The sequence below is a fragment of the Hippopotamus amphibius genome, chromosome 12 (genome assembly GCF_030028045.1).
Source record: "Hippopotamus amphibius kiboko isolate mHipAmp2 chromosome 12, mHipAmp2.hap2, whole genome shotgun sequence".
Classification (NCBI taxonomy): Eukaryota; Metazoa; Chordata; class Mammalia; order Artiodactyla; family Hippopotamidae; genus Hippopotamus; species Hippopotamus amphibius.
Window position 1 is genome coordinate 88,052,328 of NC_080197.1, and position 27,954 is coordinate 88,080,281.

Sequence of the window (27,954 nt, forward strand, 5' to 3'; positions counted from 1 at the left end):
TGAGTGCTGAGGATGAGGCCTGGGGAACGGTAGGGGGAAGAAACTTCCAGAGAGCCTGCCTGACAGAGGACGGTAACCAGCCAATGGTAGCATCTGGATAACTGTCTTTCTACCCTGGAGATTCCCTGAGCTGATTCCTGATCCCTGGAAGGGGAGCCTTAGGAAATGGGCAGAGGACAGTGCAGGACTTAGCCCCAGGGCCCTCAGCCAAGCAACTGGGACTTGGAAGCCATAGGCTTTGATGGGAGGCACACTGGCTAAGCTACATTCTCAATATACCCTCCATCCTCCTACAATGTCTATAGAGGGCATTGGCAATCTTATTCTTAGAGATCTGGCCCTTTGGGTCCAGGGAAGACTTTTAAACATCCTTTGTAACAGGGAAAATGTCCCTGGATGGGGCAGCAGTGATGGTGAATTAGAGTAAAGCTCAGATGGAACAGGACCCAGGCCATGCTATAGAGGTGCTGGGCTTGACAAGGTGAAGGGACCTGCAGAAGAAGTCTGGAGTGCTCTCACTATTGCCCAAGGTCAGTCTTACTTCAATTCCTGATCCCCAGGAGGCCTCACATGGGCTGTTTTGGTTCCTGAGTAATCAGTGGGTTATTCAAGCTGCAGACATACATCCCATGGTTCTGTGTAGCAGTGAGGCAGTAAGATGAAGGGCTCTGAGGGCAGAGGGCTGGCAGGCAGCTACGTAGCTTATCCCAACCTCATCTTTCCCTCCAGCTTCCTAATCCCAAAGTCCCAGGCTCAGTCTTCCAGTCTGGACTTTAACCAGGTGACACACGCAGTACATCAGCGTCATAGGTGTCAACCTGAAACTGGACCTGTGCCTGATTCATCCAGGAAGCTGAACCCAAGCAGCAGAACAAACATCCCTAAAACAGCTCCTGCCAGGCCTGGGGTGAGAGGTTGTCTGGCCAAACAGACAGCTACTTTGTTTGTTTTGTACTCCTCGCTCCCATCCCCACTGGCCAGACAACTTCATTCCTTTCTCTCTGCCCATCTCTGGGTCAGGAGTTTTGTGGGTTTTTTCCAGATGACACAAGAAAGCTTTTTAATTTATTTATTTTTGGTTGAAGGTGATTTCTGAGGAAGAGACTTGGGTATTGAAAGGGGTCCAGCAGGAGATTCTGTGGGAACTGATTTGGGTGAGGATTAGATGGAACAAAGGGGTCAGAGATTTCTGGGAGCTGGCTACAATTTAGGCAAGTCCTGTTCTTCTTCTGGGACAACTCCCTCTTGACCTCACTATCCACACGCTTGTCTAGTTTATTGTTTTTGACACTGATTGGTGGACACTCAAGACCATTAAATTTTGCTTCATTCCCTCCCGCCCCTACTCCAATACAAATGCAAAACAACGTGGGAATCCCCTTTCAGAGGGCGCAACGGTGCAGCTTTAAGAGAAAGGGAAGGGAAAAAGAGGGCTCTGACTCAGATCCTCCTGCCATTGGCTGCCGGAGGGGATCCCACCTCAGGGATTGGCTGTGACAGAGTCCGCCTCCTCTTGTGATTGGCTCAGCCAGGGCAATATAAGGCGGCTGTGCCGGCCTCATTTTCAGTTGGAGAGAGGCAGGGAACTCGCCTTGGCGGTTTTCCGAACAGCACCTGGCGCAACCCTCTCCTCTCTGAATCCGAGTACAGGTCCTGCGAAGGCTGCAGCCATGAAGGAGAGACGGACCCCCCAGCCAGTTGTGGCCAGATGTAAGCTCGTTCTGGTGGGGGATGTGCAGTGTGGGAAGACAGCTATGTTACAGGTGTTGGCGAAAGACTGCTATCCGGAGGTGAGCTGCTCGCCCGCCCGCTGACCAGCTTTCCTCCTTGCCCGCGTGCTTGCTGGGGATAGATTCCCACCGGCCCAGGGGAGCTGTCTCACCCCACCCCACCCCTCCGCATCCTCCGCAGCTTTCTGGCTGGAGGACCGCCCTGCCTTAGCTTCCCCTGAGACCTGTTCCACTTCTGCCACCCCGCTGGCTCCTCCTCACCTCTTCACCCATAGGTCCTGGATCAAATCCCCTCCTACCTCCCTTCATCCTGGAGTCTGCTCTTGGGAGAGGGAACTGGAGGCATTTGAGAGTCTGGGGTTTCTTCTTGACGTAATACCTGCCCGTCCCTTCATCCATCCTCAAAGGTTCAATGCCCTTGTCCCCAGGCAGGCTTCTGCTATTCTTTTCTGCTGCCCTTCTGGTCCAAGCGGCTTGTGGGGAGAAGACAAAGAGCTAGAATTGGCTCTTGTGGTTCTGAAATTGGGAGACAGACAAATCTGGGGACAAGAGGAGTTCGTGTGTGTGTGGGTGTGTGTGTGTGTGTGTGTGTGTGTCTTCCTGACCATCTAAGATATGCGGGGGGAGTGGGGGGGCTTGTCCCTGGCAGGAAGTCATTCACATTTCTTACTCTGATGGAGCAAAGTGCCTGTGCCTCTACACTCCCCTCCCTCTTGTTCCGTGTGGTCCCTCCTGCCCCAGGTAGCCCCACCTCTCTATCTCCTGCTACTTTAGTGTCTCACTAGGGTGAGTGGCTTCTTGTGTAGACAGCATTAACTGAAGGGTTACGAGGGTAGGGGCACCCAGGGTGTGAATAGTTCCTCTCTTTTCACAGACATATGTGCCCACTGTGTTTGAGAATTACACAGCCTGCTTGGAGACAGAGGAACAGAGAGTGGAGCTCAGTCTCTGGGACACCTCAGGTAAGACTGTCCCTTTCCACCCCTGCTGGTCTGCTGCAGCTGCTGTCTTTTAGAAATTGTTTCCCTCTTTGATGGGGAGAAGGAGTGTGATGCCTGCCAGGAAACTGAAAGAAGGGGACCTGGAGATTCTTTGGTTGGGGGTGAGGGGAAGGTTTGGCCAACTCAGCTGGTCCAGGGGTGCAGAGTGGATGAACCCCAAAAGCTACTCACTTCTCTGGGTCTGGCTCCATCCTTCAGAGGACTGGGATGGTGAGGCTAATGGACCCTGGAAGACTACTGGAGGAGGCAGTTAGGGTTTCTCTGTTTCCACTCCCTGCCATCCAACACACGCACACACAGCCTTTACTGCCCCAGAGCAAAGCCAAATAAGAGGCAGGAGGCAGTGCTGCTGGATGCAGTTGTGGTTGAGGCAAGGAGACAAGCCTGCTACACTTGATCTTAGCCAAAAGGCCGAGAAGCGATGAGACAAGCCTGCTTTGGGGGAAATATTGCTCCTGACTCAGTTTTCTCTCCTGCATTCCATCTCGGGCCACTGCTGCCTGCCTGCCTGCCGGCCTGCCGCAGCTCAGCCCCACTGTCATACCTCTGCGGCTGAGGGATGAAGCGATACATCGTCAGTGTTTTGGAGGGTGGGGGCTTAATATGGGGCATGGTCACATTATACATAGTGGGGGGGGTTGTTGGCTCTGACTGGGCTGAGGTAGAAGATGCTCTGTCTTTCTGGAACGTAGAAAGCACTATGTTTCAAGCCTCTCATCCCTAAACCTTTGGTGCTCGTCTATCCTTTGCTTTGATTTTGTCCCCTTCCCATTATCTCTTAACCCCAGCCCTTTTTCAATAGACTGAGCTCAGAGTCATAATTAAGGACTAAAAGCCAGGAATAGGAGAAAGAAAAGAAAATCCACTCCTCTCCAAAAAAATGCATATTCAGGCTGAGTTTAAAGAGGAACTATAAATCACTCAGGGTTTCCTGTTCCATAAAAACATGCCATCCTACTCCTCCAGAGAACTGTTATTCCCATCATCCAATTTGGAGGTCTGGAAAGATTGGAGGTAGAGGATGGGTCATCAGAAAATGAGACTTCCCTTTGCTGCCCACTCCCCAAAACAAAACAGAAATTCCTCAACCTGCTATGCTTTCCTCCGTTGCAGTTACAGGGGTTGGGAGGCAGGATTCTGATTATCCTGGACTGTGCTATGCTGGCTGGATTGGACTGGAATGCAGCTTGGCTGCATGATGTATTTTCTTCTGCTGTATTCTGCCCACCTCTCAATCTTCCCAGAATCTTACTGCAGCTTATCTCTTTTCACTACCACCGCCCCAAAGAGCCCCTCCCCCTCCTCCCACAGTCAGAATGCAGCCCTTGAATCCCAATCCAGATAATGGAAAATCAGCAAGGTGGTCTCTATTCCCTGTGTCGCATCCACCACCCCGCCTTGCCCCAAGTTCTGAAAGGTTGCAGGCTATCAGTCATCCTCAAACTCCCTCTTTCAGATGAGGTGCCGACAAGGAAGGGGGAAAGGCAGTGGTGTGTGGGATGGGGCATCCCAGCCTTGGGGCCAGGGTTGAATCTGTTCCCATTATTCACTTGCTGGCCTTAGGGGAGGGGGATCTCTTGGAGCCGGAATAGAGGCCTCCTCCCCTCCCCCTTCCCCAGTGCTGCAGTGCTCCCTTTGCTCAGCAATGCCTTGATAAGACCCCACCTCAGAGAGGGATGGGGACCGATTGCTGAAGGAGCAGGCAGCTATCCCAACTCCCCTTTACTCCTTTTTTTTTCCCCACAACCAATCCCCCCGCCTCAGCTTGGATTCCCCCAAGTTTCCATGGTGATTGCGGTTCAGGGAGAGGGGCTGCTTGCTATTCTGAGCACGAATTGTCTGGGTTCCAAATCTGCTGCTGTTCCTTCCCCAGGGTGGAGGGGGCAGGCTCAACCCCTAGCATTCTCCCATATTGGACCACCTGGGTCTGCACTGCCTACTCCCCTCCCAGCGAAGGACCCTTATTCAAGCCTCTAAATCCCAGCTATTGGTGCTACTGTCTTTGAGAATGCCTCCCTGAGATCATGGGATAGGGGCTCCAGCTTTCCTTTTGCCCTTTTCAGTGTAAGCTGATTTGGGTGGGAGGAGGTGTGGGACACTGAATTCTTGATGCTCTCCCTGTCCTGCCAGCCTCCTCGAGTTCTGACCCCATGGCAGAGAAGCAGGGCAGCCAGTTATATAACAGACAGATTTGTTTCTTCAGTGGGGAGACCCTGGAGCAGAAGAAGGGAGCAGAGGTTGGGCAGCAGGCAGACTCTAGAAAAGAGACCTTAAATAAGGCCTGGTCTCTCTGCAGGGGTAGGAGCAGCTTCCCCTGGGACTCAGAAAACTGGTGGACCTTCAATTAAGTCCACTGTAGGAGACTCAGGGCCAAATTATACTCCACCCTCTCCTTTTATTTTGCCCCCTTCCCCTTTTTCAGGGCTAAGGAAGATGATATTCTCGCACTGCCTTCTAGCAGGTGGTCAGGTCCCAAGCTTCGTGCCGCAGCACGTTCCCCTGGGAGATGGGTGGGGCCATCTCACCTGAGGGACCAAGCATGATATTCCCAGGGCTCTTGGGTTTGGGCCTGTAGGGGGCGGAAAGTGCCATGGCTCACCATCAGCTCCCACTCCCCTCTACCAGGATCTCCCTACTATGACAATGTCCGTCCACTCTGCTATAGCGACTCGGATGCAGTATTACTATGCTTTGATATCAGCCGTCCAGAGACAGTGGACAGTGCACTCAAGAAGGTAAGACTGGATGAACTCTGCCATCTCTAGCTCAGCCTGAGAAAAGAAAGGAATCTTAGATGTCATCTAATCCCCTCTTGTGTAACAGCAAGAAACTGAGGCCAGGGAAGGAAGAGATTTGCCTGAGGCCACACCATAAGCTACAGCTCTGGGACTAGAACCCACATCTCCAGTCCCCTCTGTACCCTGCCTTTGCCCCCATCCTACACTGCTCTGTCAGAGGCCCAGCAAGGGAGGGTGGTGTTGGAGACTCAGGAAGTGAAGGATTGAGAGTAGAGAACCTTCTGGTGATATGGTTTGAGGGTCAGGGAAGGGGCCTTTTGGAGGCAGCTTTTGTAGACCTTGATCCCAGGCTTTCTGGACCAGGCAAGCCAGGCAGGTCTGAGCTGAACTGCTGGTAGGAAATGCCTTGTTCTGAGTAGCAAGGTCTGCCCATACTGAGGAGTCCCAGGAAAGCTCGTGGAACTAGCCTCGTTTCCCAGAGGACTCTGGGATTATCTCCTTCCCTTGGAAAGAGACGGGTTGGCTTCTTCCTGGCTTTCTGGACTTGTGAAGCCCTTTGGGTTGAGGGGCAGCCCATGCCCCGTATGCTTGGCAGAGGGTGGGGGATTTGCTTCTGCTCTCTCTGGTGACTGGGCTGTTAAATTTGGGGACAGACTCTTGGGTCAGCACTCCTGTGGCCCCAAAGCCCTTATGGGCAGGAAGATGATGTAATTAGTGCAGTGGTGATGCTGTGACTCAGAGGGAGGGCTGAGTTGGTGATAAACTGGATGGTTTGTGACGTTGCCAACTGGGCTTCTCTGGGTGTCCGTCAGCCACTGACTCTCCTTCCTTCCCCCTTCCCATCTTCTTGCACGGCTCTTCAGTGGAGGATGGAAATCCTCGATTATTGTCCCAGCACCCGTGTCTTACTTATTGGCTGTAAGACAGACCTGCGGACAGACCTGAGCACTCTGATGGAGCTGTCCCACCAGAAGCAGGCACCCATCTCTTACGAGCAGGTGGGCGTGTGTGTGTGGTGTGTGTGTTGGGAGATGAGCTGGGGAAGGCTACAGGAAAGGGCTTGAAGCATGGCCCTTGCTCACACTTTCTCACTATGGCAAGAGAGAATTGGTATTCTGTGGGGCCATCTGTAATCAGCAGACTAGTTACTTGGATAGAGGTGGTGGGTACAGTTTACCCAGATGCATGTTATAGTTTGGCAGGTGAGCCATTCCTGCCAGTGTGTGCCAGTGTTTCTCAGGTGGGTTTTTTTTTGTGGACCACCTGTGTTAGAATCGATAGAGGTGCTTGTTAGAATTCCTGACTCCGTATCTATAGAGCCACTCTGGGAGAAAGGTATGGGAATTGCATTTTTAATCAAGTCCCTGGATAATTTCTTATTCGCATGGGAGTGTAAGGATCATTTCTCTTAAACCAGTGTTTCACACTACAATCATCTGGAGTGTTCTTAAAAATACTAACACCTACGCCTACCCCCAGAAATTCTGATTTACTTGTTCTGGCATCAGTACGGTTTAAAAAGGTATTCCAGGTGACTTTAAGGTGCCGTCAGGCTTCGCCTTCAGAAAATAGTCAGCAGAGGGTGGTGGTGGGAGACTGGCAGTTGGGTCCATCAGAGCAGCCCTGGGGAGGACACTCCCCTTAGCAGGCAGTGTTTCAGAGCCATTTTGGATCATGGCATTGATGACCTAACGTCCCCCACAGGGCTGTGCCATAGCCAAGCAGCTGGGTGCAGAAATCTACCTGGAAGGCTCGGCTTTCACTTCAGAAAAGAGTATCCACAGCATCTTCCGGATGGCGTCCGTGGTGTGTCTGAACAAGTCCAGCCCAGTGCCCCCGAAGAGCCCTGTCCGAAGCCTCTCCAAGCGACTGCTCCACCTCCCCAGTCGTTCCGAACTCATCTCTTCCACTTTCAAGAAGGAAAAGGCCAAAAGCTGTTCCATTATGTGAAGTGGGGGTTGGAGAGGGGAGACGACCTCCCACTTCCTCCCTTGGGTTGCAGAGGCACAGGGAGAGGGAGGAGGAGACAATTTAGGACACTGGACACGAGTTTTTCAGATGGCCACGGTGAGGGCTTGGAAGGAGACAGGAATGGGACAAGGAAAGAGCCAGGCCCGGCTTGAGGACCTGACACTGAGAAAGAACCATCACACCCCAAGCCAGGCATTAGGTGGTGGAGGGGCGGCTGCCCCAGTGCCCTCCACTCCAGAGGCAGGAGAGGTGTGGGGGTTTGGAGGGCATGTTGGCCTCATGGCTTTGGTTGGGGGCCTACAGGCGCCTCACCTTCAGCATCATGCCTCTTCCACACAACGTTTCCATGCAGGCCAGGGGATGGGAGGGGTCCCTAAGCCCTTCCCCTCCCCTCTGAGGAAGCCACAGAGGCGTGGAGAGTGGGGAAGCCAAGAGGCATCTCCTTTGGGAGCTGAGCCCAGGTGCTTCGTAACTGGTAACTGAAATCAGAAGGGCAGGAGCTGTTCAGAGCCAATAAGAAGGAAACCTCATCTTTGCATAGCCCATGCCTCATGGAGAGGTGACATCATACATTCACATGCTTCTCACCTAAGTCCCCAGGGTCCAAGGGAGAAGCCCCAGACCCCCTTCTCTTGCAGTGTGGGGGTGGTGGTGCTGCAGGAGGCAGGGCTGGGTGGGGGTCACCAGACTTTTTCTGCCCTTAGGGCAGTATAGCTGGCATTTGTTTTATAGACTCTTGTCTTTGGAATTGGGGGGAGGGGGGAGTGTTTCAATCTGTTACATGTTCTGTGTTTAAAGAAGAAAACCTATTTATTAATGAAAAATATAATACATATAAAGAAGTTGGCTCCACATTCCTAGTTTCCTTCTCTGTTTCCTTTGCTCTTTGCTAATGAGGGAACGCTGTCCTGGGTTCTTCCTGTGGGTTGCAGAGTGGCTGCCTCCACTGTTCCCTGGCACCTCCAACAAGGATCTCCTGCCTTTCTCCCCACCCTCTGCCTCATCCCCTTCCCTACCCAAGTCCTGCTAAGCCAATGAAGATCTCCTTAGCTCTAGAGCAGGGTTTCTCCACCTCAGAACAAATGACATTTTGGACTAGATAATGCTTTGTTGTGGGGGCTGTTGTGTGCACTGGAGGTTGTTTAACAGCATCTCTGGCTTCTACCTGCTAGGTGTCAGTAGCACCCCTGAGTTGTCACAACCAAAAATGTCTCCAGATACTGCCAGAGGTCCTCCAGGGCAAAATCACTCGTGGTTGAGAACCATTGCCCTAGAGAGTCTCGAGGAGAGAGACAAGGTTGAGGGGGATCATCAGAAGGAGATCCAAACTGCTGAGAGCCCAACCCCTGCAGAAGGTGGACAGACTGAAGCCAAGGCTGGGAGGTTCCAAGCGTTCTGGTCTCTTCTGAGGTCAAGGCGAGGTGATGCTTTCTGCTTTCTTGAGCTTCCGATTCCATGGCCTGTTGGTGGCAGCTCAGGGGCCTTAGTATCCCTTCACTTCAGCTGCTTATGGCTCTTTTTTCCAACTTTTGTATTGTACTGGAAATAAAAAGTTACTGCGTGTTGAGTACTTACCATGTGCTCAGCATTGTGCTGAGTGCTTTACCTGCATTATTACATTTTTTCAATTTAGTATTTAAAAAATTTTTTTATTGAAGTATAGTTAATTTACAATGTTATGTTAATTTCTGCTGTACAGCAAAGTGATTCAGATATATATGTATATATACACATATATTCTTTTCCACATTCTTGTCTTAAACTCCCAGGCCCAAACTCCCAATCCTTCTCTCGACATTATCACATTTAACTTCATAAATGAAAGTAGCTAACATTTGTTAAATGTTTACTATGGATCAGGGCTGCTTATACGTTCTTTATATGTTGCTTCTTCTGTGATAACCCTATGGGGTACTACCAATGTCATCCTACACACAGGGAAACTGAGGTTCAGAAAGATTAATGTGCCTAAGGTCACACAGCTAGAAAGTGATAGAACCTGGATACAAATCCTGGCAACCTGGCTCCGGAACATGCACCTTTTTTTTAAGTTTAACCATTTAATTTTTTTTCACTTTTTAAAAATTGAATGAGTCTTCAAATTCTGTAGTGCTTTATGATTTTCAAAAGTTCACACACATGATTTCATATAATCCCATAATAACCCTTCCCCTACCCCTATTTTGCCCCTTCCCTCTCCCCACTGGTAACCACTAGTTTGTTCTCTACAGAACATGCACATTTTACTGCTCTGCTATCCTATCCTGTAAGGCAAATGGTATTATTACCCCTATTTTATAAAAGAGGAAATAGAAAAGCCAGTGATTCCACATAACTTGTACAAGATCTGGTAAGCAGTAGAGTCAGGATTCAAACTCAGTCTCAGTGTAGTAGAGACTGCTATTTACTGTTAGCCATGTGGTATTTAAATAGGAGACTCTCTGCCTACGGTCATTACTTGAATGTAGTCCCTCTGTCTCCATCTCCAAAGATGCATGCATATTTGTGAAAGAACCAGCAGAGTAGGACAAACCATGCACATATCCTTTAAGCTCAATGTCTTACATGTGTCGTGAGAGAGGTGTGTGCACAAGTACTAGGCGAACTCTGCCACTATGAACTTGAACAAGCTTCATCAACTTTCTGAGTCTCAATTTACTAATCTTAAAAGATGATTGAGAATGGTAGCCTTGAAATGGGGAAAGAGCATCTACTCTGAGGTTAAATGAACTTGGGAGTTGAATCCTGGCTCCATTCTTTTAACTATGTGGACTTTGAAGGCATGATGAATCTTTCTGGGCCACAATCTCATCAGTAAAATGGAGATAATGCCCATCTTGTACTGTTAGAAGAACAAGTAAAATAAGTAATGTAAGTTAAGTGTCCAGCACAGAGTTGGGTACTGGAGATATCGATATTTAGTAAATAGCAGCAGCAGCTCGACACCTTTGGTCTGATGGTTAGTTCCATATTGTGAGTGGAGAGCCCTCCAGTGTTCATTGGGTGAATTACACCTGACAGATCTCAAAGACAACTTTTACCTTCTCTCTTTGAGGTCCAAGTGGGCAGCTCAAAGGCTGCAGAGTTCAAAGGCAGAAGTGTGAACCTCCCAGGGTCACTTTGGGCCTTTGTGAGTGAGGTTCAGAGCTTTAGGATTATTTGGGCCTATCCCAGGCTGTGCTTCAGTAGAACTGAACACATTCAGAGAGAAAAACCAGACCTAGAGCTACATGCGACTGAAACCAAAAAAGCTGGTGATGGGAGAAAGGGAAGTAAGGAGGCATCAGTTACTTCCTGGTATCTATCTAAACCGTCCTCGAAGTTGCCAGCTTTTTTGTTTTTGTTTGGGAGGAAGGGGCGTAGAATTATGAACCATAAGACCAAAGAGAAACAAAGTGAAAGTACAATTTTGGGGGAAAAAAGTTCATTGGAGGACTGAAGAGAGGGAACTAAGAAAAAGAAAGAAGAAAAAGTAGTAAGATAACTCAATAACGGGGCAAATTCCAAAGAGCAAGAAAATGAAGAAGGCAGGTCCTATCTGGAATGTTGAAAAAACCACGTGCCACAGCCCAGGGGATACCATCCTTCCACGGGGCCTTTGTAATCCAATGTGTGGGATCATTTTGAGTTGTCATAGTAACCAGGGTGTTACCGCGGGGCCAGGGTAGCTAAAATGTCCTCCTAAATCTAGGATAGTCTCACACAATGAATTGTCCCACCCTCATTGGGAAACACAAGGCTGCTCCTGTAACTGAACTTTCAGTTTGTCCACCTGTAAAATGGGGTTAATAATCCGTCTCAAAGATTTTCCGTAAAAACGCTTTTCCACAAACGATAATTTATTCTTGTTACTGTAGTTGCCAGTTATAATTACGTGCTATTGCCATCTAAGGAAGGCCTTAAATTTCTCCGTTGTAAGCCAAAGGCCATCGTGTCGTTAACTGCAGTTTCTAGGAAAACCAGCAAATTCCAGGAGAGCTGCACGCGAGGAGAGAAAAACATTTTGAGGAAAGCCGACCCACGAAAATCTCTTCCTCCCCTAGAGTGTTTGGCGAACCACATTGCCCAGAGGCCCCCGCGGCGCAGGGCTGGCGCTCGCGCCGTGCATTCTGGGATTGGTAGTTCTCAGGCCCTTGTCGGCCTGCTCCGCCCAGCACCGGGAACTCGCCTTCCCAGCCTGCCGCGCGGCCGGGGGAGCAGCCCGGCGACCAGGAAACGGGAAAGATGGCGACTGCTCCGCGACGTTGAGGCCGCGTTAGGTGGTTCGGACTCAAGAGTGGTGAGTCTTGGGCGATGGAAGCGGTTTCCACGAGCTTGCAGAGAAGGCGAGAGTGAGGGTACAGCGTTGGCTCCTGTCTCCGGGATGAGGCGGGGAAGAACGCCTCAGGGAAGGGGCACGAACTTGGAAAGCTCTGGCGGGCAGAGCGAAGGGGCGCGGGCCCCAGGCGGAGTGTTGGCTCCTGGAGGCACAGGACAGGTCCCTGGACGATGTTACGGGTCAGACCTTTGCCCATGCGCACAGCACCTGTGATACCCTCAGTCCGACCTTATTCCTTCATGTTTCGAGTAGCCCTTGCTCCATCCAAACTGAAACTCTGGCTTTTCTCCCAGAACCAGTCATGCTTTCCCGCCTCTGCGCCTCCTGTATTATTTCTTTTGCCGGGAAAGATTTCTTTCCGGCACCTTCAATTACGCATCTTCAATTTCTACCTATTTTTAAATGCTCAAGAGCCACTTCCTCTACAGTCTTTCCAAATTTTCTTTTACAAGTGAAAGGAAATTTCTTTGAACTCCTGCAATAATTCATCTGAGCCTGCATCTTGGTATGTGTCTCATACCCAGTGTTGTTTTGTAAGCTTGCTGTGGACAGGATCTTCTTGATTTCTTTTTGTAGCTCGCACAGCGCCTCGCACGGTGCCTTGCATATAGTGGATGTTTGATAAGTACATGCTTCATTGAATGAAGAAAAGACTCTGCCCCTGCCCTACAAAAACTGAGGAACTCAAAGAGGTGGAGGTTTGTGATAAGTAGAACCTATAATAAAAGCTGCCTGCATTTACTTATTTGCACTTCTCATTCTCTTGTAAACTCAACTCCACTCAGGCTTCTACTCCCTCCATGCCATTGAAACAGCTCTTGTTAAAGGTCACCAACCATCTCTGTTTTTCCAAATGCAAGGGTCACTCCTTTATCTCCTAGTCTTTCTCCACTTGACACAGATAACCACTCCCTCCTTGAAACACATTTTTGGCTTCTGTGATGCCATACTTTACTATTTTTCTTCTTTCTCACTTTCTGTCGTTTCATTCCAATTTTTTCCGCTGGCTCCTCCTGCGCCTGACTTCTAAATGTTATAGTGTTCCAGAGCTCAATTCTGGGTCCTCTTCTGTTTTCTTCTTTAACTAGAATGCCTACTTAGGTAATATGATTTAGTGTTCCATGGCTTTAAAAGCCATCTGTATATTGATAACTCAAGTTACTGTCCCCAGACTCTCCTGAGTTCCAGAATTGCATTTTCAGCTGTCTTTCTGGAATCTCCACTTAGTTTTGTTACATACATCTTACACTCAACATGGTCAAAATAAAACTTTTTATTTCTTCTAAATCTTTTCCTTCCCCAGTCTTCTCAGGTCACTAATGTACTGTGAACCATTTAAGTTGGTCAGACCATAAATTTAGGTGTTATATTTGTGTCTCCTCTTTGTTTCCTCCCTTCATCAGCTCTGCCTTCATCACATACCCTGAAGCTCTGCCTTCAAAATATGCCCTGAAGCTCTCTACTTCTTTCCATCTCCATTGCTGCTTTCCTAGTACAAGTCACTGCCATCCCTTGTCTAGACTACTGTAATAGCATTCTCAGTGGTTCTGTGTCCACTCTTGCCTCCCTACCATATATGTTTTTGCAAGTCATCAAAGTAATTCTTTGGAAATGTAAAGTAAGACCACATCACTTCCTGTTTAACATCTTTCTAAGTTTCCCACTGCAGTTGGATTAAAATCCAAGTTCCTTTACCCTGGCCTAAAACACATTTCCATTATCTGACTCCTGCCCACCTCCCTGAACTCATCTTGAATCAGTCTTCCCCCTCAGTCACTGCTGCTGAGCCACAGCAGTCTGTTTGTTTTGTCTGCGCAGCTTGCAAGATCTTAGTTTCCTGACCAGAGATTGAACCCGGCCCTGACAGTGAAAGTATCCAATCCTAACCACTGGAACTCCAGGGAATTCCTCACACAAGACTATTTTTAATTGGCAAACATGCTAAACTAGTTCTTGCCCCAGTGCCTTGCTGTCCCTTCTACCCAATAAATTCTTTTCCTTGATTTTTGTAGACTCTTTCTTTCCCATCATTCAAGTCTCAGCTTACATGTCATCTAAAAGATTCTTTCCAGAGCCTTCTGTTTCATGTTCATACTGCTCCCATCACATCACCCTGTTTTATTCTCTTCATTAGCACTCATTACTGTTTGAAATTCTCTTATCTTTCTGCCTGTTGTCTGCTTCACTGGAGTTTAAGCATTGTGAGATCAGAGACTTTGTTTTGTTTACTGCTGTATCTCTAGTGCTAGAATAGTTTCTGGCACCTACCAGGTACTCAGTGAATATTTATTGAAAGAATGATGATGTCCAGGATGCTTTATAGAGGAGATAGCCTTTCCTCTGGATTGTTTTCTTAGGGCTATAAGTGGAAGAGACATAAGTATAGTTTCCATATGATAGGCATGATGTACTGGCAATTTTGAGGTAAAATGGGTTGTCTCCACTGTTTTTTTGTATTTATTTATTTAGCTGCGCCAGATCTTTGTTGCGGAGTCTTAACCACTGGACCACCAGTGAAGTCCCTGTCTCCACGTTTTGAAAGTACTACTTGTTCATTTTTCTTTTCTCTTCTTTACATACTCTCCCTTCTTAAAAATATATGGCAGGAATTACATGGGAAAGGGGGTTTGTAAGCTAAAGCTTAGGGAACTTTTATTTCATTGGAACCGTTTGGGGATAAAGTAAGTTCTGAGAAATATATCCTGAGGCTTCAGGATGATGATGGTGATGGTGGAATAGAGGCAGATTCAGATTTGCTGTCTGTTTAATGCCTGGCTGAAGTAGATTTTGTAGTCTGAAGGGCAGTTGACAGTGTGGCATGGTGTTCAGTGTCCCCTAGGCAGGATGGGGACAGAATGAATTCCTGCTCACACTTTTCATAGGACTGGATCATAATCAAGGCTATGAAAATCTGAGTAGGAATTGTCAGTCAGAATGTCTGTGACCTCTAGTTTTTGGTACACTTCTTCCTCCCTTTCTCTCTCTTTCCCTCCCTTATTTTAAATTCTAAAATAATTATATAGATTCACAGGAAGTTGTAAAACCAAAGTGCATTGGAGGTCCTATGTACCCTTCACAAAGTTTTTGCCATTGCATAACTAGAAGTACATTTCTTCTTCTTCTTCTTTTTTAATTTATTTGGCTGTGTCGGGTCTTAGTTGCGGCTCTCGGGATCTTCGTTGTGGCATATGGGCGTCTCTCTAGTTGTGGTGTGCAGACTTTAGAGCGTGTAGGCTCAGTAGTTTCCTTGCGAGGGCTTAGTTGCCCTGAGGCATGTGGGGTCTTAGTTCCTTGATCAGGGATCGAAGCCGTGTCCCCTGAATTGGAAGGTGGATTCTTAACCACTGGACTACCAGGGAAGTCTCTAGAAGTGCATTTCTTTTAATCTGAGTAAAAGTGAGTTTCTCTGTCTGTTTGAATTTAGGTTTCCTTGAGGTGCTGATCATAATCCCAAATCTCAAAGTAAAACTCCTTTTTTCTCTTTTGAGCTTTCTTTATGAGTGCAAGGGAACTTACCTCCCTCAGATGTGTATGTGTTGACTGATCCTGGTGGGCTGGCAGACACAATAGACTCCTCAGATAAAAAATACAAGATGTTGGGCTTCCTAGGTGGCACAGTGGTTAAGAATCCGCCTGCCAATGCAGAGGTCACGGGTTCGATCCCAGCTCCAGGAAGATCCCACATGCTGCGGAGCAACTAAGCCCGTGTGCCAAAAAAAAAAAAAATACAAGATGTTTCTAGAGATAACTAGTGTACTATTCATTCACTAACATTTCTTTTAATACTCTTGCAGTCTAATTGTAAAATAAGGTATATTCATTGTATACTTCTGGAAATGAATATATACCAAAAGGAATCCCAGAGAAACAGTATCGTTTTGGGACTTCCCTGGTGGCGTAGTGGTTAAGAGTCCACCTGCCAATGCAGGGGACACAGGTTTGAGCCCTGGTCTGGGAAGATCCCACATGCTGCAGAACAGCTAAGCCCGTGCACCATAAGTACTGAGCCTGCGCTCTAGAGCCCGCGAACCGCAACTGTTGAGCTCACATGTCACAACTACTGAAGCCTGCACGCCTAGAGCCCATGCTTCACAACAAGAAAAGCCACTGCAATCAGGAGCCTGTGCACCACAATGAAGAGTAGCCCCCGCTTGCTGCAACTAGAGAAAGCCCGAGTGCAGCAACAAAGACCTAATGCAGCCAATAAATAAATAAATAAATAAATAAATTAAAAAAATAGTATAGTATTAATGAATAAGAATGGGCCTCTGGAGAACACCATAATTCAAAAAGACACATGCCCTCCAGTGTTCATTGGAGCACTATTTACAACAGCCAGGACATGGAAGCAACCTAAATGTCCCATCAGCAGATGAATGGATAAAAAAGATGTGGTACATATATACAATGGAATATTACTCAGCTGTAAAAAGGAATGAAACTGGGACATTTGTAGAGACATGGATGGACCTAGAGACTGTCATACAGAGTGAAGTGAGTCAGAAAGAGGAAAACAAATATCGTATATTAACACATACATGCGGAATATAGAAAAATGGTACAAATCAACAGATTTGCAAGAGAGAAATAGAGACCCAGATGTAGAGAACAAACATGGACACCAAGTGGGGAAAGCGGGGAGGGTTGGGGGGGAATGAATTGGGAGATTGGGATACCAAATTGTACACTCTAAATATATGCAGTTTATTGTATGTTAACTATCTCAATAAAAGGTCTTAAAAAAAAAAAAAATGGGCCTCTGGAGCCAGACTGCCTGAAACTCTGACATTTAACACCCATGTGTCCTTAGGCAAATTACTTTATATATCTGAGCTTCAGTTTCTTCATCCATAAAGCAGGCATACCAATATATCTACCTCAGAGGGTTGTTTTGAGATAAGTAAATTATTCGTAAAAGGTTTAGAGCAGTTACCTAGTACATCATAAATACTCCTTTTACCCATGGCAGATGGCAGGAGAGCTGGCTGACAAGAAGGACCGTGATGCATCACCTTCCAAGGAGGAAAGGAAGCGATCTCGGACTCCTGACAGAGAACGGGATAGAGACCGAGACCGGAAGTCCTCCCCATCTAAAGATAGGAAACGGCATCGTTCAAGGGATAGGCGTCGAGGAGGCAGCCGGTCTCGTTCCCGTTCCCGTTCCAAATCTATAGAAAGGTAAAGTAACTTTGTGTTCGTTACGTGGAAAGAGAGTGTACATTTCAAACTTCGTTATTCTTGGCTACTCTGATGCCTTCATATTAGGGCATTAGTCTTTCATACATTTCTCTACACCTAGTGACCCAGTAGTTCTTAAAGGTTAAGAGGGAACTTGTAAGATGAAGGTCCAGATGATCAAGGAAGATAGTTCATATGTTCACATGGTCCTATCATTGGAGTGTTGTACTACAAACACTTAGCAGTACAACTCTTGAGTTCTAAGACCTTCTTAGAATTCCCTCATAACTTCTTGGGAAACACATTTTCCAATTTGTAAAATATTGCTTTGGGTAGAAAAGAGCATGGGAACCTTCTTAGGGCTGCAGTGAAGCAGGATACTCAGGAAGTGCCATGTGATTTCTTAATTGTGCTGTCTTTAGAGAACGCCGGCACAAAGAACGAGAGCGAGATAAGGAGCGTGATCGGAATAAGAAGGACCGAGAGCGGGATAAGGATGGGCACAGACGGGACAAGGACCGCAAGCGATCCAGGTACCTGAGGGGGTGGGAGTGGGCTTTAGGGCAGCGCTCCAGTCACTTCCTCTCTGCATCTCAGCTGGCTCAGCTTCGTGGGAAAGTACATTTTCCATAGCGAATTCTATTGGTAGTTATTGCAGAACTGTCTTTTTTAGAAGGCACATGTCTTCTTTAGAAAGTATAACCAGTTAGTGAAGTCACACCCCCCGAAGGTCAGCTTGTTCTTAGGATTTAGAAATCAGTTTGAAAAGGTTACCAGCCACCAGAACATTCCTTTCCATTGGACCATTCAGTTTTCTATCCAGAATGTACAACGTGTATTTGTTGGGATAGCTTACTGCGCCAGTATCTTGATCTCTTTGTTCTGGAAACTTTCTGAACAAAGTTTTTTTATACCCTGAGTGTGTAGGTTAGAATTCAGGGCAAAGGATAGAATTCTCATAACAAATACAGAGGAGTTATTTGAGATCTCTTATATATTAAGCTTATAGCAGGTGTGGGGAAAAGATTGCTGGGACTGGTAGGAAGGAGAAATGAGGAAAGGACATATATAGCAGTATTTGAGAAGGGTGTATGTGGGTGGCCATGTTGGCTGAATTCATTGTGTATTCTAAAATGATGCAGGATTTTTTTTTTTCTTCTGACATACATAAGCTGTTTGGAGGAAATTTTTTTTTAGTTGAAATATAGTTGATTTACTATATTGTGTTAGTTTCAGGTGTATTGTAAAGTGAGTCAGTTATATTTATATATGTATTCCGATTCTTTTCCATTTTAGGTTATTACAAGATATTGAATATAGTTCCCTGTTGTATACAGTAAACTCTGCTGTTTATTTTATATATTGTATCTATTATATATATTGTATCTGTTAATCCCATACCCCTAATTTAGCCCTCCCTGCCCCTCTTCCCCTTTGGTAACCGTAAGTTTGTTTTCTATGTCTGTGAGTCTGTTCCTGTTTTGTAAATAATTAGTTTGTGTTTTTTTTTAGATCCCATATATAAGTGATATTGTATGTTTGTCTTTGATTTCACTCAGTATGATAATCTCTAGGCCCATCAATTTACTGCAAATGGCAATTTTTCATTTTTTTTATGGCTGAGTAATATTTGGAGGAAATATTTTTGGTATCAGTAGCGAAGATCCACTTGCCAGGAGAGATTAACCTCAGAAAAGGAGATTCAGGTAGAATGGGGCCAAGACAGGGCCATCATTAGGATTCAGAGCAGGCACAGTGTGGCCAGGCCTGCAAAGGGAGCTTCAGGGCATGTTGCATGACTGTGTCTTGTTGAGTCGTGGGAAAACTTCCATCCTCTTTTGTGGGGCTCAGTCTGAACCTCATCCAGGGGCTAGAATAAGAGTGATATGGACCTTTCGTGTTCCTTTGCCTTAAAGTTTATCTCCTGGCCGAGGAAAAGATTTTAAATCTCGGAAAGACAGAGACTCTAAGAAGGATGAAGAGGATGAACATGGTGACAAGAAGCCTAAGGTAAAAAGAGAAAGGATTTTTGTCCTCATCTTCCTCTTCAGTTCAAGCCTGACTTTATTCTTTAAATGGAGAGAGCCTCTATGGACTGAAGTCCTGTGTTTTATCTTCAGGCCCAGCCATTATCCCTGGAGGAACTTCTGGCCAAGAAAAAGGCTGAGGAAGAAGCTGAGGCAAAGGTAAGAGCTTGAGGGTCTGTAATTAGTTGGCTTGGGCTACCATGACAGAACACACGGACTGAGTGACTTAAAGAACAGAAGTTTATTTTCTCACAGTTCTGGAGGCTAGAAGTCTGAGATCAAATGGGGTTGTTTCTTCTGAGGCTTTTCTCCTTGGCTTGTAGATGCAGGTCTTTTTTTTTTTTTTTTTTTTAATTTTATTTATTTATTTATTATTTTTGGGGGGGTACACCAAGTTCAGTCATCTGTTTTTATACACATATCCCCGTATTCCCTCCCTCCCTCGACTCCCCCCCACCCTCCCCGTCCCAGTCCTCTAAAGCAACATCCATCCTTGAGTTGAACTCCCTTTGTTATACAGCAACTTCCCACTGGCTATCTATTTTACAGTTGGTAGTATATATATGTCTATGCTACTCTCTCACTTCGTCTCAGCTTCCCCTTCATCCCCCGCCCCCCCAAACCTTGAGTTCTCCAGTCCATTCTCTGCATCTGCGTCCTTATTCTTGTCTTGTCACTGAGTTCATCAGTACCATTTTTAGATTCCGTATATGTGAGTTAGCATACAATATTTGTCTTTCTCTTTCTGGCTTACTTCACTCTGTATGACAGACTCTGGGTCTGTCCACCTCATTACATATAGCTCCATCTCATCCCTTATTATAGCTGAGTAATATTCCATTGTATATATATGCCACATCTTCTTTATCCATTCATTTGTTGATGGGCATTTAGGTTGCTTCCATGTCCTGGCTATTGTAAATAGTGCTGCAATAAACATATGGTACATGTTTCTTTTGGGATTATGGTTTTCTTTGGGTATATGCCCAGGAGTGGGATTACTGGATCATATGGTAGTTCTATTTGTAGTTTTTTAAGGAATCTCCAAATTGTTTTCCATAGTGGCTGTACCAGCTTACATTCCCACCAACAGTGCAGGAGAGTTCCCTTTTCTCCACACCCTCTCCAGCATTTGTTGTTTCCAGATTTTGTGACGATGGCCATTCTGATCGGTGTGAGGTGATACCTCATTGTGGCTTTGACTTGCATTTCTCTGATGATTAGTGATGTTGAGCATCTTTTCATATGTTTGTTGGCCATCTGTATGTCTTCTTTGGAGAAATGTCTATTTAGGTCTTCCGCCCATTTGTGGATTGGGTTACTTGCTTTTTTGGTATTAAGCTGTGTGAGCTGCTTGTATATTTTGGAGGTTAATCCTTTGTCCGTTGTTTCATAGGCAATTATTTTTTCCTATTCTGAGGGTTGCCTTCTAGTCTTGTTCATGGTTTCTTTCGCTGTGCAAAAGCTTTTAAGTTCCATGAGGTCCCATTTGTTTATTCTTGATTTTATTTCCATGATTCTAGGAGGTGGGTCCAAAAGGATCTTGCTTTGATGGATGTCATAGAGTGTTCTGCCTATGTTTTCCTCTAGGAGTTTTATAGTGTCTGGCCTTACATGTAGGTCTTTAATCCATTTTGAGTTTCATTTTTGTGTAGGGTGTTAAAAAGTGTTCTAATTTCATTCTTTTACTAGATGCAGGTCTTTTATGGAGGTCTTTTCCATCTTCACATGCTCTTCCCTCTGTGTATCCAAATCTTCTCCTTATAAGGACACAGTCACATTAGTTTAGGGCCCACCCTCGGAGCCTCATTTTACCTTAATCACCTCTTTAAAGGCTTTGTCTCCAAATACAGTCACATTCTGAGGTACTGGAGGTTAGGGCTTGAACATCTGAATTTTGAGGGAGACAGTTTAGCCCATAACAGAGTCCTGGGCCTATTTGTATTTTCCTTAACAGGTTTAATGCCTGAGCAAGTATTTTTGGGCCCACTGCCATCTTGCCATCAGTGATGTGAATATACCCTGTTCCCAGATACTTTGTTTACAGTTGTAATGTCTTGTAGCCCAAGTTCCTCTCTAAAGCAGAACGAGAGGCTGAAGCCCTAAAGCGACGGCAGCAGGAGGTGGAGGAGCGGCAGAGGATGCTTGAGGAAGAGAGGAAGAAAAGGAAACAGTTCCAAGACTTGGGCAGGAAAATGTTGGGTTCGTTTTCTTATCCTGTGTTCCCTAGACGGGGTAGGGAAGGGTGGGGTGGGATTGTGTTGTCACTCAGGAGAGCTAGAAACCTGTTTGCTCTGAGTTTGGAAGACAGAAGGATGGGGCAAGTTTCTGAGAAAAACATTTTTCTGTTAGGTCTCCATTTCCCTTGTATCATAAACCCCCCCCCCCCCTTTTTTTTACTCATTTGGTGTCTGTTGTCTGGATCTCCTCCATGCCTTCTTTTTTCTTCCACTGAGTTCTTCTGCAACTTTGCTTTCTTTGGTCTGCAGAAGACCCTCAGGAACGGGAACGTCGGGAACGCAGGGAGAGGATGGAGCGGGAGACCAACGGAAATGAGGATGAGGAAGGGCGGCAGAAGATCCGGGAGGAGAAGGATAAGAGCAAGGAACTGCATGCCATTAAGGTGCAGGCCTCGGCTCTGTCCTCATTGCCCCACCCTCCTCACACACTAACGAGGTTTAGTTGTTTGGCCATTCTGATCTCTGTATGTGAGGTTTGGACCTCCTTCCGTTTCATGGGCTTTGTGTTCTGTCCCTGGGCAGGAGCGTTACTTGGGTGGCATCAAGAAGCGGCGCCGGACGAGGCATCTCAACGACCGCAAGTTTGTCTTTGAGTGGGATGCATCTGAGGACACTTCCATTGACTACAACCCCCTGTGAGTGTGTTCGGGCCTCAGTGCTAGGGCTTTTAAACTAGGCAGGTGCTAGAGAGAACCAGTGACTACAGAGATAGAAGAAAGATAGGCTGGGATGGGGAGATGGGTAAAATAGTAGTTAGCCAGCCCTCTGGGTGAGGAAAGACCCCAGCCCGAAGGAAACCAGTGCATGTTGGTAGTTTACCCCTCCATCCTTGTGCTTAGCAGCTCCTTCTCTTTTCCTCTTCCTCTGTCTCAATCCCAGGTACAAAGAACGGCACCAGGTGCAGTTGTTGGGGCGAGGCTTCATTGCAGGCATTGACCTAAAGCAGCAGAAGCGAGAGCAGTCGCGCTTCTATGGAGACCTAATGGAGAAGAGGCGGACGCTGGAAGAAAAGGAGCAGGAGGAGTGAGTGGTCAGGGCTACGGGTAGTCGGGCAGAGCCAAGTCTACAGGAAGGAGATGGAGGATACAAACCCCCATTTATTCCCCATGTCCTGCTCCAGGGCCAGACTCCGTAAACTTCGTAAGAAGGAAGCCAAGCAACGCTGGGATGATCGGCATTGGTCCCAGAAGAAGTTGGATGAGATGACGGACAGGGACTGGCGGATCTTCCGTGAGGACTACAGCATCACCACCAAAGGTGGCAAGATCCCCAATCCCATCCGATCCTGGAAAGACTCTTCTCTGCCTCCACACATCTTGGAGGTCATCGATAAGTGTGGCTACAAGGTAAGAAGGAGCAGATTGGCCCAGAAAACCTGGCGTGTTCCCAGATTCTAGAGGGTACAAGCTTGAGAACAGAGAACTTTGTTCCAAGACTGTTTGGTGCCTTCTCTGCCAGTGGGCACCAAGGTGACGTTGTCTCTCATTTTCTGGTGAAAGTATTGTTTGTTGATTGTGTTTCTTCTCGGGTCCCACTCCTGTTCACTGTGCTTGGTGTCCTCCCATTGTGCTAGCATATGTGCCCACTCTGTCAGCAGTAGCCCAGCTAGTATAATCTTGCCTGTATCCATTCCTGTCTCTGGGTCACTGCAGGAGCCAACACCTATCCAGCGTCAGGCAATTCCCATTGGGCTGCAGAATCGTGACATCATTGGAGTAGCTGAGACTGGCAGTGGCAAGACAGCAGCCTTCCTCATTCCGTTGCTGGTCTGGATTACCACTCTCCCCAAAATTGACAGGTGACGTTAGCTGACACCAGTTAGGGTGGGTTTGGCTGGGTGGGAAAGGTGAAAATGGCAAAGGAGCATTTGGCTTTCTTTTTAAGTATAATCAGAAGCCCCCTTCTTTAGTCTGGGTCAGATATTGGGGAATAATTGGATCATGATAGCAAAGAAGTATATGATTTTATTGCTGGCAATGACCACTCCCTGGAGAGGCTGGCTATCCTGGAGTCTGATTTTTAAGAGTGATTGTTACATTCTTTTCACACTACCCTCCCCATTCCCATAGTTGCCCTTAGGAGTGACTTTGTCTTGTTCCTGATTGTGGTTGGATGAGAACCAAAGCTCATGAAACTGTGGGATGCCCCATTTACCACAGGATCGAAGAGTCAGACCAGGGCCCTTATGCCATCATCCTGGCCCCCACTCGTGAGCTGGCTCAGCAGATTGAGGAAGAGACCATCAAGTTTGGGAAGCCGCTGGGTATCCGCACTGTGGCTGTCATTGGCGGCATCTCCAGAGAAGACCAGGGCTTCAGGCTGCGCATGGGTTGTGAGGTTTGTTCACCTAGCCAGCAGCCAGCCTGTCACTTGGGAAGGCTCTCTGCCTGGGGACTCTGTGTCTGGTTTCCGCTGTAGGTGTACAGTAAATGAAGAGAGGGGCTGGTTTGTATATCTGTGCTTTTATGGGAACTTATGCACCAGGGGTTGTACTCTGTACGTCATTAACTCTCACAACCACCTTAAGAGGATAGATAATGGTATTTCCATTTTACAGATGAAGCTGAGGATTGGGTTAATAACTTGCCCAAAGTCACAGCTGGTGATGGGCAGAGCAGAGATTCACATCCGAAGGCTGTGCTCTTAGTCGCTCTGCTAGACCACGTCGTTGATTTTGTGTTGCCTTCTTCTTAGGGTAGGGGAGGAGAGCTTTTTACAAGAAGTCTGCTGTAGGAATTGAGTCTCTTCTGCAGGCTTCTTAGTGTAACCCCTTTATCCAGCCCCTTCCATAGTATCACTTAGTCTCTCTTCCATCTAAGAACGTTCCTATTGATGTTGCCTCTTCTGTCTAATCCCTGGACCTTACTCAGAGGCCCCATTCATTCCTGAAAAAAATCCAAGATGGCAGCAAGTGATTTCATGCCAGTTCTCAGGAACTTGCACTGCCAAACATAGCTGGAGGTTGGGGTCCAAGTTCCTTAGTACTGGGGATCTGTTGCCCAAGTGGGTGGGTAGTGCACAGGAGGGAGAAGAAAGCGGTGCCTGCTGGGGCCACACATGATTCCCCTGTACCCCCCAGATAGTGATTGCTACCCCGGGACGTCTGATTGATGTGCTGGAGAACCGCTACCTGGTGCTGAGCCGCTGTACCTACGTGGTTCTGGATGAGGCAGACAGGATGATTGACATGGGCTTTGAGCCAGACGTCCAGAAGATCCTGGAGCACATGCCTGTCAGCAACCAGAAGCCGGACACAGATGAGGCCGAGGACCCTGAGAAGATGTTGGCCAACTTCGAGTCAGGAAAACATAAGTACCGCCAAGTAAGGCTGCTTCCCTAGGCTGGGGAAAGTTGGGCTAGTTGCCAGACCTGCTTCAGGGCCCTTCTTGCCTTAGGTGGGCCCAGAGTACATGTTTCCAGAATAGCAAGGTGTGGCTAGCTACAGTCCTCTCACGATCCTGGCAGTGTAGCCTTTTAGCCCTGGAAAAATGATTCCGGAGAGAGTCCTGCTGCTCCCCACCACAGGTGCTGGCAGATGCCCTTGGCCCTTACTGTTGCCATAGGATGTAGAGTATTCTGCGGAACAGGCACTGAGGAGAGAACTGTGAAGGCAAAGGACAGTGTTTTGGGGTGCTGTTTCCTGTCAAAACTCACGCCATGGCTCATTTTCTATTCTTTAGCTTGGGCTGTGCTGCCTGTGCTGATGGTGGGATGTGTGATGTGTCTGCCTGGGCCCAGGGCTGAACCTCTTGTTTTCATAGACAGTCATGTTCACGGCCACCATGCCCCCAGCGGTGGAGCGTCTGGCCCGGAGCTACCTTCGGCGACCTGCTGTGGTGTACATTGGCTCTGCAGGCAAGCCCCACGAACGTGTGGAACAGAAGGTCTTCCTCATGTCAGAGTCTGAAAAGAGGTACGGGGGCAGTTGAGCCAGGGGAAACAGAATGGACAAGGGGCTTTTTTTAGTGTGAGTGGTGGCTGGAGGGTGACGGTTCTGCCACGTTGAAGAGCTTCCGTTTTACTGTGCAGAATTCGATGGGCATTGGAGATCCTGGAGTTGGCGTTTGTGAATCAAGGTTGGGCATTTCACTTGGAGTGAAGGGTAGTATGCATCTCATTTTTCTCTTCCTCTTCTCTCCAGGAAAAAGCTGCTGGCAATTTTGGAGCAAGGCTTTGATCCACCCATCATCATTTTTGTCAACCAGAAGAAGGGCTGCGATGTTTTGGCCAAATCCCTGGAGAAGATGGGGGTGTGTCTGGCAGGGGAGGGCAATGCCTGGTCTCTTTGGTGCTGCTTTCTGAAACTAGACGGGCCCCCTAGGCTTCTGCTTTCAGTGCTCACCTATTCTTGAACCTCTCCAGTATTTAACAAGTCAGGGTCAGAGGGAGAAGGGTGGTTGAGGGGGATAAAGAGGATTCGGTCAATTGCCGTGACTCCCTGTCCGTTCCAGCAGTGCTGGCCCCCGCTGCCTTGGGTCTTCCTCCAAGTGCGCTGGGGCCAGGGAGAGGTTTCCACTCACGTATCCTGGCAGGATCTGAGGATGTGGAGTAGAGTGGGTCGAAGCGTTTTGTGTTTGTATAGGTTTGGGAGAGAGGCTGGTGCGGTCAGGAGGGAGATGTTAAGTGTCCTTTACTCCTGATCCTGGTGTTTGAGGGGAAGGGTGTGTCTTCTCCACTCAGCACTTAAACTTCCTTAAATTTCTTGGTCCCTGCTTTCCACCCTCATCCCTTACCCTCATTCTCTCACTGCTTCTCATTTTCCTGGCTCCGTATCCTGCCCCTGATTGCTTTACCTTTGACCTTGCCCTGTCTGTGTGTCTCCCCGCTTTCTTCAGCTCATCTGTTCTCTCCTTACTTCAGTTGCCCTTATTCTCTCTCCTGCCTCCTTCCGCTTTCCTTTTCCTGGGCTGCTCTCTGCAACCCTCCCTCCCTGTCCACTCCCTCCTAACTTCTGTGTCTTTCCGTGATACCATGGCTCTGTCTTCATCTCACCATTCTTCCGACAGTACAATGCTTGTACACTGCACGGTGGAAAAGGCCAGGAGCAGCGAGAGTTTGCACTATCCAACCTCAAGGCTGGAGCCAAGGATATTTTGGTGGCTACAGATGTGGCGGGTCGTGGTATCGACATCCAGGATGTATCTATGGTTGTCAACTACGATATGGCCAAAAACATCGAAGGTAAGTGCAGGGGAAAGCAGCTTCAATCCAGGTAAAGGGATTCTGTGCCCATTTCTCCTCGAATAGCTCCACTGAGGAGGCTGTTGCTGCCAGCTCTCGCAGCTCTGAGCCTAGGGTTGCTCGTCCCAGGGAGAAGAGCTCCTGCCTTCTCTCTCTCCCAGCGCCTGGGATAGTGCTCTGTCTTCCAGATGTGGAGAAAAATGGAGCTGGCCACTCAGTCTTAGTGTGGTAGGGCGGCCACCAGCAGTGCTCGTGGGGAGAGCACTGTGGGCACTGCAGGTTCAGGCAGCACGAGCTGCATTTGCTGCCTTCGGAGGTGTGGTGGGGAGGATGACGCCTTCAGAAGTGGAGGCTTCAGACACTGCTCCCCAGGGGATCTGGCCTGGCGCCCTGAGTGACGTTCCTCCCCCTCCCCAGATTACATCCACCGCATTGGCCGCACGGGGCGAGCAGGCAAGAGTGGTGTGGCCATCACCTTCCTCACCAAAGAGGACTCTGCGGTGTTCTATGAGCTGAAGCAAGCCATCCTGGAGAGCCCGGTGTCCTCCTGCCCCCCAGAGCTAGCCAACCACCCCGATGCCCAGCACAAGCCAGGCACCATCCTCACCAAGAAGCGCCGGGAAGAGACCATCTTTGCCTGACACAGCACTCTCCCCACGGTTCGAGGCCATGCTCTGGAGCCTGTTCTTCAAGACCCTCATATCTCTTCCCAGCTTCTCACTCTTATGGGGGCTTAGTGAAACCATCAGACCCCCTGGCCCAGACCCTCAGGTCTGAAGGCCTGAGTGTGAGGCTGTAAAAAGAGAGGAAGCTGCTCTAGGAGGCAGGGAGAACAAACTACATAGGCTTTGGCGCAGCTCTGCCCCTGTGGCGGGCTCTGGGATGGCACTGGGCCATCAGCTCTTGCCATATATGGGGGCAGCCAATTGGCATTGCCTCCCAGACGGAACAAAAACCTGGCTGCCGGGCTGGGACTTCTTGGGCACAGACTTGACTGTGTAAGCTGCAGCACCATCGCTGCCCTGGATGACCCAGAGAATCTGGCACTGAGGATATGGACCTTGGACTCCTGTTGTCATTTTGACAGCTGTTTGCCCTTTTGGATTATAAAAACAAGTTGCGAGCCTTGTTTAAAGTTGTGCACGGCCCCTGTGCCAAGGGGTGCTGTGCACTCTGGGCATCCCTCACCCAGGGAATTTTTTTAGTAGATGTGGGGACAGGGTGAGCTGGCTGAGTCCATCTTGAAGTCAGAGTGAAATTTCTGTTTTCTATTCTCTGAGAAGATGTTTGTATGTTCTGAGAATAAATACACGAATATTAAGGTTGTGTCTAGTTCTAGCTCAGCTCATCTCCCAGGTCCTCGCTGGTCCCACAGAAGACGGGAGGACGGCATTGGGCACCGTGGGTTCCCTTGGGAGATGAAAGAAACTTGCATCCAAAGAAGAGCGTAGGGTCTAAGCTGATCGTCTAAGACTGTAGGAGGCATCTGAGGGGAAATGGAAAAGGCACTGACAGTGGGACCGTAATGCATCTTCCCTTCCCCGCTCTGGCTTCACAGAACTTGTAGCTC

At 47.9% G+C, this 27,954-nt stretch overlaps 2 protein-coding genes across 4 annotated transcripts; both read left to right on the plus strand.

Annotated features, from left to right (window-relative positions):
* The first annotated feature begins 1,587 nt into the window (after nucleotides 1-1,587).
* RND1 (Rho family GTPase 1) lies at nucleotides 1,588-8,275 on the plus strand. Its single transcript, XM_057702673.1, has 5 exons — nucleotides 1,588-1,790; nucleotides 2,605-2,692; nucleotides 5,357-5,466; nucleotides 6,333-6,467; nucleotides 7,174-8,275. The coding sequence occupies exons 1-5, from the start codon at nucleotides 1,671-1,673 to the stop codon at nucleotides 7,417-7,419; spliced, it is 699 nt and encodes a 232-aa protein (XP_057558656.1). The 5' UTR covers nucleotides 1,588-1,670; the 3' UTR covers nucleotides 7,420-8,275.
* Nucleotides 8,276-11,641: 3,366 nt separating this feature from the next.
* On the plus strand, nucleotides 11,642-27,705 carry DDX23 (DEAD-box helicase 23). Of its 3 annotated transcripts, XM_057701796.1 has the most exons (18): nucleotides 11,654-11,719; nucleotides 12,335-12,456; nucleotides 16,728-16,936; nucleotides 17,359-17,469; nucleotides 18,853-18,946; nucleotides 19,057-19,122; nucleotides 21,027-21,165; nucleotides 21,453-21,586; nucleotides 21,726-21,838; nucleotides 22,083-22,226; nucleotides 22,324-22,549; nucleotides 22,856-23,001; nucleotides 23,363-23,540; nucleotides 24,283-24,525; nucleotides 24,965-25,116; nucleotides 25,345-25,453; nucleotides 26,210-26,384; nucleotides 26,802-27,705. In XM_057701796.1, exons 2-18 carry the CDS (start codon nucleotides 12,400-12,402, stop codon nucleotides 27,023-27,025), a joined length of 2,520 nt encoding a protein of 839 aa, XP_057557779.1. In that variant the 5' UTR covers nucleotides 11,654-11,719; nucleotides 12,335-12,399; the 3' UTR covers nucleotides 27,026-27,705. The 3 variants fall into 3 exon arrangements, with proteins under 3 accessions (XP_057557781.1, XP_057557779.1, XP_057557782.1); XM_057701798.1 differs by lacking the exon at nucleotides 12,335-12,456 and having other exon boundaries at nucleotides 11,642-11,719; XM_057701799.1 differs by lacking the exons at nucleotides 11,654-11,719; nucleotides 12,335-12,456 and adding an exon at nucleotides 14,281-14,299.
* The last annotated feature ends 249 nt before the right edge of the window (nucleotides 27,706-27,954 follow it).

What these genes read in the sequence shown, in the direction of transcription:
- RND1 (XM_057702673.1), top strand. Translation starts at nt 1,671, where the DNA reads ATGAAGGAGAGACGGACCCCCCAGCCAGTTGTGGCCAGATGTAAGCTC. An exon ending in CGAAAGACTGCTATCCGGAG is followed by an intron (nt 1,791 to 2,604) that starts GTGAGCTGCTCG and finishes CTCTTTTCACAG; the next exon opens with ACATATGTGCCCACTGTGTT. An exon ending in CACCCATCTCTTACGAGCAG is followed by an intron (nt 6,468 to 7,173) that starts GTGGGCGTGTGT and finishes CGTCCCCCACAG; the next exon opens with GGCTGTGCCATAGCCAAGCA.
- DDX23 (XM_057701796.1), top strand. Translation starts at nt 12,400, where the DNA reads ATGAAGAAAAGACTCTGCCCCTGCCCTACAAAAACTGAGGAACTCAAA. An exon ending in CGTTCCAAATCTATAGAAAG is followed by an intron (nt 16,937 to 17,358) that starts GTAAAGTAACTT and finishes TGCTGTCTTTAG; the next exon opens with AGAACGCCGGCACAAAGAAC. An exon ending in GGCTGCGCATGGGTTGTGAG is followed by an intron (nt 23,541 to 24,282) that starts GTTTGTTCACCT and finishes TGTACCCCCCAG; the next exon opens with ATAGTGATTGCTACCCCGGG.